Source organism: Oncorhynchus keta, chromosome 6 (genome assembly GCF_023373465.1).
Source record: "Oncorhynchus keta strain PuntledgeMale-10-30-2019 chromosome 6, Oket_V2, whole genome shotgun sequence".
NCBI classification, from domain to species: domain Eukaryota; kingdom Metazoa; phylum Chordata; class Actinopteri; order Salmoniformes; family Salmonidae; genus Oncorhynchus; species Oncorhynchus keta.
In genome coordinates, this window is record NC_068426.1 from 32,253,560 (window position 1) to 32,269,511 (window position 15,952).

At 42.0% G+C, this 15,952-nt stretch overlaps 1 protein-coding gene across 4 annotated transcripts in view; it reads right to left on the bottom strand.

Annotated features, from left to right (window-relative positions):
• The window catches only part of ttc33 (tetratricopeptide repeat domain 33), a 59,590-nt gene extending 43,941 nt beyond the window's left edge, over nucleotides 1-15,649 (bottom strand). The window contains exons 1-2 of one of the 4 annotated variants that reach the window (XM_052521319.1): nucleotides 15,491-15,649; nucleotides 14,942-15,145 (exon numbers count right to left, since the gene is read on the bottom strand). Coding sequence is in view for 2 of the 4 variants with exons in the window: in XM_052521318.1 (XP_052377278.1) it covers nucleotides 14,942-15,168 (227 nt within the window). In the remaining 2 variants the exon portion in view is untranslated. Of the gene's footprint in view, nucleotides 1-14,941 lie in introns of all 4 variants that reach the window. The other 3 variants (XM_052521318.1, XM_052521321.1, XM_035772523.2) reach the window with 3 other exon arrangements.
• Nucleotides 15,650-15,952: the final 303 nt, after the last annotated feature.

Consider the following 15,952-nt stretch of genomic DNA (forward strand, 5'->3'; position numbering starts at 1 on the left):
AGATCTGCCTAATTCTCTCTTTAAACATTGTGTAATTTATCCTATTAAACACAAGCAATCTATTCACAAATTACTCCAGAGTGATCTGTCATTGCAATTTGCAGTCTATGACATTTCAGATGTACAGTCGTGGCCAAAAGTTGAGAATGACACAAATATTAATTTTGAAAGTCTGCTGCCTCATTTTGTATGATGGCAATTTACATATACTCCAGAATGTTATGAAGAGTGATCAGATGAATTGCAATTGAACAGAAAACTGCAAATTAACTGAATCCCCCAAAAACATTTCCACTGCATTTCAACCCTGCCACAAAAGGACCAGCTGAAATCATGTCAGTGATTCTCTCGTTAACACAGGTGTGAGTGTTGACAAGGACAAGGCTGGAGATCACTCTGTCATGCTGATTGAGTTTGAATAACAGACTGGAAGCTTCAAAAGGAGGGTGGTGCTTGGAATCATTGTTCTTCCTCTGCCATCCATGGTTACCTGCAAGGAAACACGTGCCGTCATCATTGCTTTGCACAAAAAGGGCTTCACAGGCAAGGATATTGCTGCCAGTAAGATCGCACCTAAATCAACCATTTATCACATCATCAAGGAAAGCGGTTCAATTGCTGTGAAGAAGGATTCAGGGCGCCCAAGAAAGTCCAGCAAGCGCCAGGACCGTCTCCTAAAGTTGATTCAGCTGCGGGATCGGGGCACCACCAGTACAGAGCTTGCTCAGGAATGGCAGCAGGCAGGTGACAGTGCACCTGCACGCACAGTGAGGCAAAGACTTTTGGAGGATGGCCTGGTGTCAAGAAGGGCAGCAAAGAAGCCACTTCTCTCCAGGAAAAATATCAGGGACAGACTGATATTCTGCAAAAGGTACAGGGATTGGACTGCTGAGGACTGGGGTAAAGTAATTTTTCACTGATGAATCCCCTTTCCGATTGTTTGGGGAATCTGGAAAAAACCTTGTCCGGTGGGAGACGAGGTGAGCGCTACCATCAGTTCTGTGTCATGCCAACAGTAAAGTATTCAACGACCATTCAGTGTGGGGTTGCTTCTCAGCCAAGGCAGTGGGCTCACAATTTTTCCTAAGAATGAAGAATGTTACCAACACATCCTCCGAGAGCAACTTCTCCCGACCATCCAGGAACAGTTTTGTGACGAACAATGCATTTTCCAGCATGATGGAGCACCTTGCCATAAGGCAAAAGTGATAACTAAGTGGCTCGGGGAACAAAACATATATTTTTGGGGGGGGGGGTCCATGGCCAGGAAACACCCCAGACCTTAATCCCATTGAGAACGTCGGGTCAATCCTCAAGAGGCGGGTGGCCAAACAAAAACCCACAAATTCTGACAAACTTCGGGCGGCCACCAGAAGTTAATTGACAGCATGCCAGGGCGTATTGCAGAGGTCTTGAAAAAGAAGGGTCAACACTGTAAATATTGACTCTTCGCGTCAACTTCATGTAATTGTCAATAAAAGCCTTTGACACTTATGAAATGCTTGCAATTATACTTAAGTATTCCATAGTAACATCTGACAAAAATATCTAAAGACACTGAGGCAGCAGACTTTGTGAAAATGAATGTGTCACTCTCAAATTTTGGCCACGACTGTACATATGATAATTTATCAAAAGTAGTTTGGATGCGGTGAACTACGTTTTCAGCGTAACTTTAGTTAAGTACACTATATTTTTCTTTAGGGTAGCTTAACTTTTTCCAGTCTGAAGTAATTGGTAGCTTGGCAAACTGTATTTTCAGAGTAGCATCCCCAACACTGAAAACGGGAAGATGCTTTATTACATTAGGGGTATCTAACCCTGAGCAATCTGCCCAGTCTAACCAGATGACAAACTTTAAAAGGCATCAGGGGCATCTAACCCTCAGTAAAGCAGGCTGACATCAGAGTCAATGTGGTTACAGGAGGGGAAACACCGCAAACAACATCCCTTCCCCAACCGGCAGTATGCAGGGTTCTGTTCATTAGGCACCAAACAGAAGAAAAGTGAGAAAAAACAGAGGGACTACATGGACTTACTGGTTGAATGAGAAACATGAATTCCCATTTCCTTTGCAAAACATTTTAAAAATGGTTTCATACATGCCCTAATGAACACCACACAGCCCTAAAACCTCCTGGACAGCCATACTGTTCCAGAGAGACAATTTCCTCAGCAGAATCTAGTTACTTCTCTCACTAACCTAATTACACTTGGTCACCACTGGCAACATGAGTCTGGTAATGTAGGGTGAGCAACAGGATCAAATGTCTGGGGTTTGGGCATTCATTGGCTGAAAGGTCAGTTGCAAAGGTCACATACTGTACAAGGATAATGACATGATGATATTCCATATCTAGCATAATGTATGTGTTTATGTGAGTGTGTGATGCATGTTCACATCACTGCGTAGTTTGTTCCACGAGAAACTCCCACTTTTAGCTTGATAATTATATTTCAGCTGAACATATCTCCATTGATTCAACTGATTATTGGGAATCTTTTCCCCTATATAATTTTAGTGATAGTAATGGCTAGTGAGTGAGCCAAATTGGTCTTCATGATGTCATCAAAACAATATAAAATGACGAGTAATTCCATGGTAACAGGATTATGCGGATTTGACAAAACAAAAAAAAATTACAGGAAGAACTGTGCAGATAAAGTTTGGTAACAGAATACATACAACAGAGGGGAGCTTTACTGTAATCCTGTTTTTTATTTTATTTATTTCACCTTTATTTAACCAGGTAGGCTAGTTGAGAACAAGTTCTCATTTGCAACTGCGACCTGGCCAAGATAAAGCATAGCAGTGTGAACAGACAACACAGAGTTACACATGGAGTAAACAATTAGCAAGTCAATAACACAGTAGAAAAAAATGGGCAGTCTATATACAATGTGTGCAAAAGGCATGAGGAGGTAGGCGAATAATACAATTTTGCAGATTAACACTGGAGTGATAAATGATCAGATGGGCATGTACAGGTAGAGATATTGGTGTGCAAAAGAGCAGAAAAGTAAATAAATAAAAACAGTATAAAAACAGTATGGGAATGAGGTAGGTGAAAAAGGGTGAGCTATTTACCTATAGACTATGTACAGCTGCAGCGATCGGTTAGCTGCTCGGATAGCTGATGTTTGAAGTTGGTGAGGGAGATAAAAGTCTCCAACTTCAGCGATTTTTGCAATTCGTTCCAGTCACAGGCAGCAGAGTACTGGAACGAAAGGCGTCCAAATGAGGTGTTGGCTTTAGGGATGATCAGTGAGATACACCTGCTGGAGCGCGTGCTACGGATGGGTGTTGCCATCGTGACCAGTGAACTGAGATAAGGCGGAGCTTTACCTAGCATGGACTTGTAAATGACCTGGAGCCAGTGGGTCTGGCGACGAATATGTAGTGAGGGCCAGCCGACTAGAGCATACAAGTCGCAGTGGTGGGTGGTATAAGGTGCTTTAGTGACAAAACGGATGGCACTGTGATAGACTGCATCCAGTTTGCTGAGTAGAGTGTTGGAAGCCATTTTGTAGATGACATCGCCGAAGTCGAGGATCGGTAGGATAGTCAGTTTTACTAGGGTAAGCTTGGCAGCGTGAGTGAAGGAGGCTTTGTTGCGGAATAGAAAGCCGACTCTGGATTTGATTTTTGATTGGAGATGTTTGATGTGAGTCTGGAAGGAGAGTTTGCAGTCTAGCCAGACACCTAGGTACTTATAGATGTCCACATATTCAAGGTTGGAACCATCCAGGGTGGTGATGCTAGTCGGGCATGCGGGTGCAGGCAGCGATCGGTTGAAAAGCATGCATTTGGTTTTACTCGCGTTTAAGAGCAGTTGGAGGCCACGGAAGGAGTGCTGTATGGCATTGAAGCTCGTTTGGAGGTTTGATAGCACAGTGTCCAATGACGGGCCGAAAGTATATAGAATGGTGTCGTCTGCGTAGAGGTGGATCAGGGAATCGCCCGCAGCAAGAGCAACATCATTGATATATACAGAGAAAAGAGTCGGCCCGAGAATTGAACCCTGTGGCACCCCCATAGAGACTGCCAGAGGACCGGACAGCATGCCCTCTGATTTGACACACTGAACTCTGTCTGCAAAGTAATTGGTGAACCAGGCAAGGCAGTCATCCGAAAAACCGAGGCTGTTGAGTCTGCCGATAAGAATTTGGTGATTGACAGAGTCGAAAGCCTTGGCGAGGTCGATGAAGACGGCTGCACAGTACTGTCTTTTATCGATGGCGGTTATGTTACCAAACTTAGCATCTGCAGTTTTTACAGTAAATGTTTATTTTTATTTTTTTATTACAATTAAAAAATTGTTCAAAGTAGTCATTCTGAATAGAGTTGTATGGTTTGTTAAATGCCCAGTGCAGTCAAAATCCTGTTCTTTCCTCTCAGTCTCCCCTATCTCCATTTGCGCCACTGCTAAATTGTGGACGCCACTGAAAACGTTTTCAGTGTAAACGTAAATGACTAAAACCAGATAAAGTATATAGAAAAGTTCATGGAGAAACATATTAACCAGATAAAGTATATAGAAAAGTTCATGGAGAAACATATTTTTCAATAAGATCATTTTTGAGAACAAACAATCAATCACTACAAGACACTCATGGAGAATCTGAACTTCCAAAAATGTCATTGATTTTGTTGATAATTGATAATGTTTGAGTCACTCAGATAGCATAAGAAAAAGGCATAAGCCATGGTAAAATGTGTACAATTGCAGGGAATTAGCTTTGAAACCTCTGGCAAACTTTGCCACCACTGCTGAAAAACATCTTAGGGGAAACACTGCCTGTGTTTTATATCATATTGTACAACAGCTGATGAAACACACTAAAGAAATGTGCTATTTCCTGATAGTTGCTGGTTGAAAATACAATCTACACAGGACCTTTGCATTATGGGCAGGCGTTTCGAATTTCCATGGTGACAACACCATGCGGTAAATTACTAAATAAGCCAATAAAAGAGGGTTCCAAACCTCTGCCAATAACAGCTACTTTCCCCCTCCTCACTCAGACCACTTCCAGACAGTCCTAGCAAAATTCCAGAAATTATTCGATATTGATATAAAATGGCTGCACTGGGCCTTTAACTTTGAAAAAATTGATCTTTGTTTGGCATACATTTTAAAGTGAAAAACGTCTCAGCATAATACCGTTACCCTAGAATTGCCCCTCATTAAACATTTTTAATGCACAAAAACATGACGTACACATGGCTGCATGACTACAATACAGGGTAATTATGCATGCTGTCCTTCACCAGATGAACACAAGATGACGGAGGTTGATTATAGCGCTGACTCAGCATGGCATATACCAACATCTTTTCAATTTTTTATTAAAATTCAGTCAAACAACTTTGGGAAAAGCTGCATTTTTCAATAGCGTCATCCCACCTAAGGACAAATGTGGAACAGAGAAACGAACGATCACGCTGACATGGCAGGTGACGGCACCCTATGGGCCCTGGTCAAAAGTAGGTGCACTATATAGGGAATATGTTGCCATTTGGGACACATGACCGTCAGCTCCTTCAAGCTAAACACTTGTGGTTAATGACAAAGAATGATTGATCATATTCATTCTACTGGTAGGGATAAAAATATAATGAACGTCTTGATGAAAGACGAGAGAGAGAGAAGGGAGGGTTGGAGAGTTTAATATGACTGAGTAGCTGGGCCTTGGGCAGGACTGGATTGTTGATATGAAGAGTCTTCAATATATAACTGAATATTATGGATTAGGCTACTGACAACCTTCAAAAACTCAAAATACACTTTGTGTACAAAACATTTACGAACAGCTTCCTAATATTGAATTGCATCCCCTTTTGCCCTTGTTGGGGCATGGCATCTACAAGGTGTTGAAAGTGTTCCATGGGATGACGGCCCATATTGACAATGCTTCCCACAGTTGTCAAATTGGCTGGATGTCCTTTGGGTGGTGGACCATTCTTGATACACATGGGAAACTGTTGAGCGTGAAAACCCCGGCAGCTTTGCAGTTCTTGACACACTCAAACCGGTGCCCCTGGAACCTACTATATCCCAAGTTCTCTCACGTCACCCCGCTCCTCCGCTCTCTCCACTGGCTTCCAGTTGAAGCTCGCATCCGCTACAAGACCATGGTGCTTGCCTACGGAGCTGTGAGGGGAACAGCACCTCAGTACCTCCAGGCTCTGATCAGGCCCTACACCCAAACAAGGGCACTGCGTTCATCCACCTCTGGCCTGCTCGCCTCCCTACCACTGAGGAAGTACAGTTCCCGCTCAGCCCAGTCAAAACTGTTCGCTGCTCTGGCCCCCCAATGGTGGAACAAACTCCCTCACGACGCCAGGACAGCGGAGTCAATAACCACCTTCCAGAGACACCTGAAACCCCACCTCTTTAAGGAATACCTAGGATAGGATAAAGTAATCCTTCTCTCCCCCCCCCCCTTAAAAGATTTAGATGCACTATTGTAAAGTGGCTGTTCCACTGGATGTGGAACTGGATAAGGTGAATGCACAAATTTGTAAGTCGCTCTGGATAAGAGCGTCTGCTAAATGACTTAAATGTAATGTAAATGCAAAGACACGCAAATCTTTGTCTTGCCCATTCACCCTCTGATTGGCACAAAAACACAATCCATGTCTCAAGACTTAAAAATATTTAACCTGTCTACTCTTCATCTACACTTGATTGAAGTGGATTTAAGAGGAGACATCAATAAGGCCTGGTCAGTCTATCATGGCGTTCCGAATGTTTTGTACACTCAGTGTAATGAGCAGAATTGTTTTTTTTTTTATCTGCCATTTTCGTTATATCCAATAGCGATCTTGTCTCATTGCTGCAACACCCCATCGGTCTCGGGAGAGGCGAAGGTCGAGTCAAGCGTCCTCTGAAGCATGACCCCTCCAAGCCGCGCTGCTTCTTAACACTTGCTTGCTTAACTCGGAAGCCATCTGCACCAATGTGTCAGAGGAAACACCAGTCAACTGACCATGGTTAGCTTGCAGGCGGCCGGCCCACCACAAGGAGTCGCTAGAGCGCAATGAGCCAAGGAAAGCCCCCTGGCCCAATTGTGCACCGCCCTATAGGACTCCTGGTCATGGCCGGCTGTGACCTCAACACTCTGATGCAGCGCCATAGAGCGCTGCGCCACTCGAGAGGCATAGTTAATTGGTTTATACCTTATCAAATATCCTGGTTTCAAATAATGCATTACTAGCGTTAAATTACTTCATTCAAGGGGTCAGAAAAGACGTCATTGCCGCTATTGACAGTAAAATCGGCTAAGTGTCCCTAGGTGGGATTAATATCCCACTCATAAACACCTGTCCCAAAGGGCAAAGGGATTACAGACAAAAGGGCTTACCTCAACCATTTAATTGGTGAGTGCATCACTACTGGTCTTTGTAAGAAGTATGGACATGCTGAAAGAACCGAATCGTCTGTTCCGTCAGTTAACACACAGCTCACAAACCCAGACATACCCCACAAGACACGCAATCAGTGTCTACTTGACAAAGCATTTGAATGTTTGAGATTAGTATTATTTATTTATTTATTTTCTATTCTTTTTAAAAATATAATCACAGATGTGTCACCTTTGGAAACTCACCTCTAGTAATCTTGTTCTTTACTCGTAGTGTTCTTAGTTAATTTGAGTTGGTGTTCTTGTCCATTAGTGTTCTGTATTTTGTCATGTTCTATGTTTTGTGTGTACCCCAGGAAGAATAGCTTCTGGTTCAACAGTTTACTCCAATGTTTACTTGACAGCCTATTACAAATCAGTCTGACAGTACTTTTGACAGTCTTTCAATCTGAAGGAAGTATAGACTGCTGTTGGGAAAAAAATAGGAAGTAAAACTCGAGTCATCTCATTATCTCATCTAGGAACTTTTTCACATCATTCTTTACAGTTGAGATTCATCTGTAGCCTACATATATGATGAACATTATATTCCCCTAGTCATTTCATCATTTTCTTTGTTATAGTTTTACTGGAATATTCAGAATGTCTGCAAATATGCTTTTTTGAGAATTGATAGGGAATAACCACAACAAATGAGAAATATAATGCACTGACTAGTACAACATCTGCCTGCCACCGAGCAGAGAAAACAGGGCTGATAATCTTCTGCTCCACGTTGGGCAGTCAACAGCAGACAGACATAACACCATTAGCTCCAGCTCCCCCGGCGCTCATTAGAAGTAATCAAACATTGAAATGCATCAGAAAGGTATCATCATTGGTGAAGTTATTTTTTCCCCAGTCCAATTTAGTCTTGTCCACTCTTTTCTAATGAATCATACGTGGCTTGTAGAGGGAAACATAAGACTATATATATATATCCGCCATATATATTATTGTGTAGATTAAACAGTTCAAAAGATAGGGATTCAAAATAAATACATATCTGGCTCTATTAGCTGCTGCCAAAGCAGCAGCTACTCTTCCTGGGATCCAGCAAAATTAAGGCAGTTTATACAATTTTAAAACATTACAATACATTCACAGATTCACAACACACTGTGTGCCCTCAGGCCCCTACTCCACCACTACAGTACTAAATCCATGTGTATGTATAGTGCGTATGTTACCGTGTGTGCGCCAATGTTTGTGTTGCTTCACAGTCCACGCTGTTCCATAAGGTGTTTTTTCAAATCAAATGTTACTGCTTGCGTCAGTTACTTGATGTGGAATAGAGTTCCATGTAGTACTGTGTGCCTCCCATAGTCTGTTCTGGATTTGGGGACTGTGAAGAGACCTCATGTGGCATATGCATGGGTGTTTGAGCAGTGTACCAGTTGGTTCTATGTTTGGGAAATGCTGCACTACAAAGTAGCCTAGCTGATACAGAGCCTTCCCAATTCAATGGCTCCCTCTTCTGGCCACATTTGACAACGCAATCCTAAAGGACCATAGATATCACCTGGATTAATCTGGTCAGCCTACAGCCCTATTCGGATAGGGTCGGCAAACTCCAAGGTCCTCTGATAATGCTTATCCCATGCGAATAGTCATCCCTGTGTTTTGAGGGATATTACAGTTTCACAGGCGCTGCACCCAGATTGGGTAAGGACATGGGAACAAATAGAGGCTTAAAACAACGTGCTATGCACGCAGCCTACAGATGAATCATCCGTTTGGTTATTTCAACTTTCCTCATGCCATACTTCTCTTTTGAAAGATGAAGTGGATGATATTGTGCCAATTAATTTATTAATTTTCAAATCCGTCAGGTAATTAAATGTCCGCATAGGTTACAGTTCATGGTTCTTATTGATAAACACTATTATTTGGACTTTCTCCAAACTGAAGGTCATCAGGTCAATATCAGCCTATCCTTAGACATTTTAAATATCTTCACACCTCGAAGAGCCTCCAGGCTTCCGTCATAACGGTCAATTGTGAATTAGGAAACATTTTTTAAATTCCAGGGGCAGTTTGGTAAAACAAATCCCGTACGAATCTTCCACTGGAAAAACGGACATGCTGGGGTAATAATTGCATAATCAACGTTCTATAGTAATACTAGTACCATGAGAATAGTGCTTTAGTCATGGAAAGAGCAGGTGTTCCTATTGTTTTGTACAGCCCTATTCGGATAGGGTCGGCAAACTCCAAGGTCCTCTGATAATGCTTATCCCATGCGAATAGTCATCCCTGTGTTGAGGGATATTACAGTTTCACAGGCGCTGCACCCAGATTGGGTAAGGACATGGGAACAAATAGAGGCTTAATACAACGTGCTATGCACGCAGCCTACAGATGAATCATCCGTTTGGTTATTTCAACTTTCCTAATAATCAATCAACGTTCTATAGTAATACTAGTACCATGAGAATAGTGCTTTAGTCATGGAAAGAGCAGGTGTTCCTATTGTTTTGTACACTCACTGTATATTTATTAGAATTGATTACTTCCAGAATAGACTTCCAGAAGGCCAGCATTGATTATTTCCAGAAGCTGCTGCTCTCTGTTAATTCTGAGTAAAATCCTGTCATGTAAACAGAAGGCAAGGGGATCAAATTTTACTGAAAAAAATATATAAAACACAACATGTAACAATTAACAATTTTACTGAGTTACAGTTCATATAAGGATAATCAATTGAAATTCATTCATTAGGCCCTAATCTATGGATTTCACATAAATCGGCAGGGGCACAGCCATGGGGAGCCAGGCCCAGCCAATCAGAATGAGTTTTCCCCCCACAAAGATGTTTTATTACAGACAGAAATACTCCTCAGTTTCATCACCTGTCTGGGTGACTGGTCTTAGACGATCCCTGGCGCATACAAGTGCTATAAAACAAAACAAACAAAATACATTTGGAGACTTGTGTTGATGCTAGAATTAATCAAGGCCTTTAAACACTTGTTGGACAATAATTGTAAAAATGAAATGCCTTTTATGGTGTCTGATGGAGTTTACATAAGTCCAGAAAGTTGCACTTTATGAGAGAAAAAGTATAATTAGGAGGTGTTTTTATTTATGGTATGACAGCTGATACTTTGGTCTATCAAAATATACAGGACCAGTCAAAAGTTTGGACACCTACTCATTCAAGGGTTTTTCTTTATTTTTACTATTTTCTACATTGTAGAATAATAGTGTAGACCACAAAACTATGAAATAACACATTTGGAATCACGTAGTAACCCCAAAAAAGTGTTAAAACAAATCTAAATATATTTTAAATGTGAGATTCTTCAAAGTAGGCACCCTTTGCCTTGATGATAGTTTTGCACTCTTGGCATTCACTCAACCAGCTTCATGAGGCAGTCAACATAAATCCATTTCAAGGTAGGGGTGGTATACGGAAGATGGCCCTATTTGGTAAAAGACCAAGTCCATATTATGACAAGATCAGCTCAAATAAGCAAAGAGAAAGGACAGTCCATCATTTTTTATTTCACCTTTATTTAACCAGGTAGGCCAGTTGAGAACAAGTTCTAATTTCTAACTGAGACCTGGCCAAGATAAAGCAAAGCAGTGCGACAAAACAACAGAGTTACACATGGGATAAACAAACGTACAGTCAATAAAACAATAGAAAAATCTGTATACAGTGTGTGCAAATGAAGTAAGAAGGTAAGGAAATAAAAAGGCCATAGTGGCGAAGTAATTACAATTTAGCAATTAACTCTGGAGTGATAGATGCACATCCTCATCTGCACAAGTAGAAATATGGTGTGCAAAAGAGCAGAAAAACAAAAACAAATACGGGGATGAGGTAGGTAGTTGGTTGGATGGGCTATTTACAGATGGGCTGTGTACAGCTGCAGCAATCGGTAAGCTGATCTGACGGCTGATGTTTAAAGTTAGTGAGGGATATATCTCGAACTTCAGTGAGACACAGTGATGCTAGTCGGGCGGGCGGGTGTGGCAGCGATCGGTTGAAGAGCATGCAGTTAGTTTTACTGGCATTTAAAAGAAGTTGGAGGCCACGGAAGGAGTGTTGTATGGCATTGAACCCATACATTGAAGCCATAACTTTAAGACATGATGGTCAGTCAATACGGAAAATGTCTAACTTTGAAAGTTTCTTCAAGTGCAGTCGCAAAAACCATTACGCGCCATGATGAAAATGGCTCTTATGAGGACTGCTAGAGTTAACTCTGCTGCAGAGGATACATTGATCTGCGGTTACCAGCCTCAGAAATTGCAGCCCAAATAAATGCTTCACAGAGTTCAAGTAACAGACACATCTCAACATCAACTGTTCAGAGGAGACTGCGCGAATCAAGCCTTCATGGTCGAATTGCTGTAAAGAACCCACTACTAAAGGACACCAATAAGAAGAGACTTGCTTGGGCCAAGAAACACAAACAATGGACATTAGACCAGTGGAAATCTGTCCTTTGGTCTGATGAGTTCAAATTTGAGATTTTTGGTTCCAACCACCGTGTCTGTGTGAGACGCAGAGACGAGTGTGAGACGAGTAGGTGAATAGATAATCTCCGCATGTGTGGTTCCCACCGTGAAGCATGGAGGTGGTGGTGTGATGGTGCTTTGCTGGTGACACGGTCTATGATTTATTTAGAATTCAAGGCACACTTAACCAGAATGGCTACTAAAGAATTTTGCAGCAATACAACATCCCATCATTTGTTTTTCAACAGGACAATAACCCGACACACCTCCAAACTGTGTATGGGCTATTTGAACAATAAGGAGAGTGATGGAGTGCTGCATCAGATGACCTGGCCCCCACAATCACCCGACCTCAACCCAATTGAGATGGTTTGGGATGAGTAGGACCGCTCAGCATATGCGGGAAGTCCTTCAAGACGGTTGAAAAAGCATTCCAGCTGAAGCTGGTTGAGAGAATGCCAAGAGTGTGCAAAGCTGTCATCAAGGCAGTTGACTACAATAAAATGGTGGAAGTCCTCAGTGGCGCTGCCAATTCTAATCCAGCCTTTTGGCCTCTAGAGGCCTGTATCATTCTCTATGGGCATGAGCCCTTAAATCCTCAATGTTCTGAAGCTGCACAATTGAGAGCATCTTGACTGGCTACATCACTGCTTGGTATGTCAACTGCACCACCCTCGATCGCATGCTTCTATAGAGGATGGTGCGGACAGCCTAGTACATCACTACATCGCAGCCTAGTCCATCGCTTCTTCTCCATCTAGTGAAGGGCTCCACAACCCTGTTCCTGGAGAACTAGCGTCCTGTAAGTTTTCACTTTAACCCTAATCAAGCGCACCTGACTAATAATTACCTGCTTGATAAGCTGAATCAGGTCAGTTACAACTGGGGTTGGAGCGAAAACCTACAGGAGGGTAGCTCTCCAGGAACAGGGTTGGAGAGCCCTGATCTCGTGGATACAAAAAGCAGAGGCCTCGTAAAATGGGCTCTGTGCCGCCACCAATGGTTGGGAAAAAACCCTCATTGGCTTCAAGCAGTACATTGACAGTGCTTAGCCGTAGATTCCAATTGGTTTTTTTCCCCCCAACCATCGGCAGCAAAACTGAGCCCATGCTACAGGGTCTCTACTTTTTGCAGCCACTAAAATGTAGAAGCAGCGAGTGTTTCCGGTGGAAAATGTCAATACTAAATCGTAGGAATGGAACACAGCCTGGAACCATTAATTAACATAACCATGTTTAGCATCTTCAGGCCTCCACACATAGAAGACATTTGGAACATCCACTTAAATCAATCAATTTTATATACACCATCACAATAAATCCATCATTTATTTTAGGCAGTTATGAAGAACCATTATGATATGAAGAAAAAGTATTTCAGAAGAACCGAATAGGCTATGAGTCGGGCTACTGTATGTTATCTGGCTATGTGCCATGCCATAGGCTGTAGGCTAGTTCATTTAGCTGATAAGATGTGCTTATAAGTCCCATGTCATTATTTTCTATTACATGATTTTATGTATTAATATCATTGAACTTAGCTGAATGAAATAGAAAGGATTTTTTTCCCCCATTCCGGAGCGAGTGCGCATATATGAAGAGGCTATGTTGAGCGCAAAAGTGATCATTTCAAACAGGTCCTATATGGTAGATTTATAATTATTTGGCAAATTTAGTTGTGAATGATAAACTTTAATGTCTTACAAATTAAAACATATATGAAACATCATCAGTTGGTAGAGCATGGCGCTTGTAACGCCAGGGTAGTGGGTTCGATTCCCGGGGCCACCCATACGTAGAATGTATGCACACATGACTGTAAGTCGCTTTGGATAAAAGCGTCTGCTAAATGGCATATATTATTATTATATTATCATATGTTTCTTTAGACCTGTATGCATAAGTGTATGGGTGTTCTACATGCAATGTCTTAAATGCTTTGAATTAATAGTCCCCTTAGAAAGCACTGTCCATTTCATTGTGTTTGGCTTCATAACAACATCCACAACAACTGTTTCCCACTCAGTTTCAACCTGTTGTTTAACTTCTTTCTTCAAATTGATCACCACAGTGATGTAAAAAAAAAAAAAAAAGTAGCCTAATGGTTGAGTTTTCAAAGCATGATACGATTTTAGATTGCATTTGCAATGATGTCAGAGTGGATAGAGGGACAATAGAGCACTGAGGAGCAGGCCATTAGTGTCCTGATGCTTGTTAGCGAGATGGGTACTACCAACACACATGTCCAGAGCGCATAAAAGGAGATTACCGTGACTCTGTGGAATTTGACTGTGGTCATGACTAATGGCTGCCGGAGTTGCAGTAATATGGTCACCGCAACAGCCCTACCACTCTAGTATCCTTGCACATTGTAAATATGGTATTGGCACTGACCCTGTATATAGCTTACTTAATCATGTTCTTCTTATTTATATTTCTCATGTGTTTTTGTTCCTAATTTTTTAAAGAGTAATACAGATATTGATTACTGCATTGTTGGGAAAGAGCTTGCAAGAAGAGCATTTCACTGCACGTGACAATACAACTTAACTTGAAGGCAGAGAGACATTTTCCACAGGCCCTGGCACCAGTTTATTTTATTTTTATTTTTTTATTTTACCTTTATTTAACCAGGCAAGTCAGTTAAGAACACATTCATTCTTACCAGTCTGTCACTTACAGGCACTTCTGCAGCATTTTGTGGCGGTTCCAAAATGGTACACAGCCATAGGGGATATCAGTGGAGTCTGAGTGACTGTGTGTGTGGTCTGCATGCTGAGGAATACTGCGTGTCAAAAAAACGGATTAATAAGTGGCCGGGCCACATGGATCGTTTCCTGGACACACACACACACACAATCTGTCCATCCCTCTCTGGGTCCTATTATATGGTCCCTCCCTAGGTTTTGTTGTACAGTTAGGATGACATGCAGCCCAAGGGTGACAGACAACTGTATTCAATTTGACATTGTCACAAAGTTTGCTCTTATAGCTACCTAGCCTGAGTTTGCACTCCTGCCAACATGTAAGAACATCAGGAACATGAACAAGGCTGTCACCCTCACCTGCCCTCTTGTGCCAGCACCACCCCTTCCTCCTTTAGTCTCTTGCTTTTGGCAGCGCAGTCCTCCAGCAGGACCTCCCGGCGCCGCTTGATAGCATAAAGCCAGTCCACCTCGTCCTCTTTGCCTACTCCATCTTCCTCCGGCTTCTCCGCTGCGGCTTCAAACTGCTGCACCGCTGCCTTGGACACCCGCTCGCCCACTTTCCTTTTCCAGCCGAACGAAGCCATATTTTACAGAAATGAGTCAATTATCTGTAACGTTACTGTAGAATTGTGAAACCTCTCTGCTTGCAAATAGCTCGCTACTGCTGACAGACACTTGAGACTTCTAACCTTATGTTTGGAATGTCAAAAAAGGCAGGTTTGTTCACATTCAATTGGCTAGCGTGGAAAGTGAGTTACTATAGCTAACTAGCAAGCTAATGTTTGCTAGATAGTAACTGGCTAGCATATAGTTAACGTTTAACCGTTAACCTCAACTGTTATTCATTCTTCATCAATTGCTTTTGGTTTAATATGTGGCCGGATATATTGAGTTTTCAACACTCACAAAACGCGGTTACCGATGCTGTGCTGCTTTCTATTTAACCCGGAAGCTCCTGTTTATTTAACCACAATATTTAAAAAGACAGTACAGATATTTTGAAGTAATTTGTTGGTGCACGAAAGGAACAGCACAACTATTTTGAAAAGTCTCCAGCTATCTGTGTGGGTCAGTCTTCCTCTTATCAGCTCACGTGTAATTATCAGGAAAATGTGCTGACAGCTGATTGTAGTTACATTGTAACAAGAGTCGTTGTTGCCACATGTTTTCAATTTTCCCACATTAACATGTTCCAGAACATCCATCTTTGCCCCTGTTGTCTTACTTCTGAGTTCAAAGTCAATCAGTGATTCATTGACAAGTACTGAAGTTGAACAGCTAAACCCCTGCATTTGTGGTTGAAAGATGGCGACAACAGATATAGCAGCTCTGCTTCTAGCGCCAACAAAGCATTTCTCTACACCCACA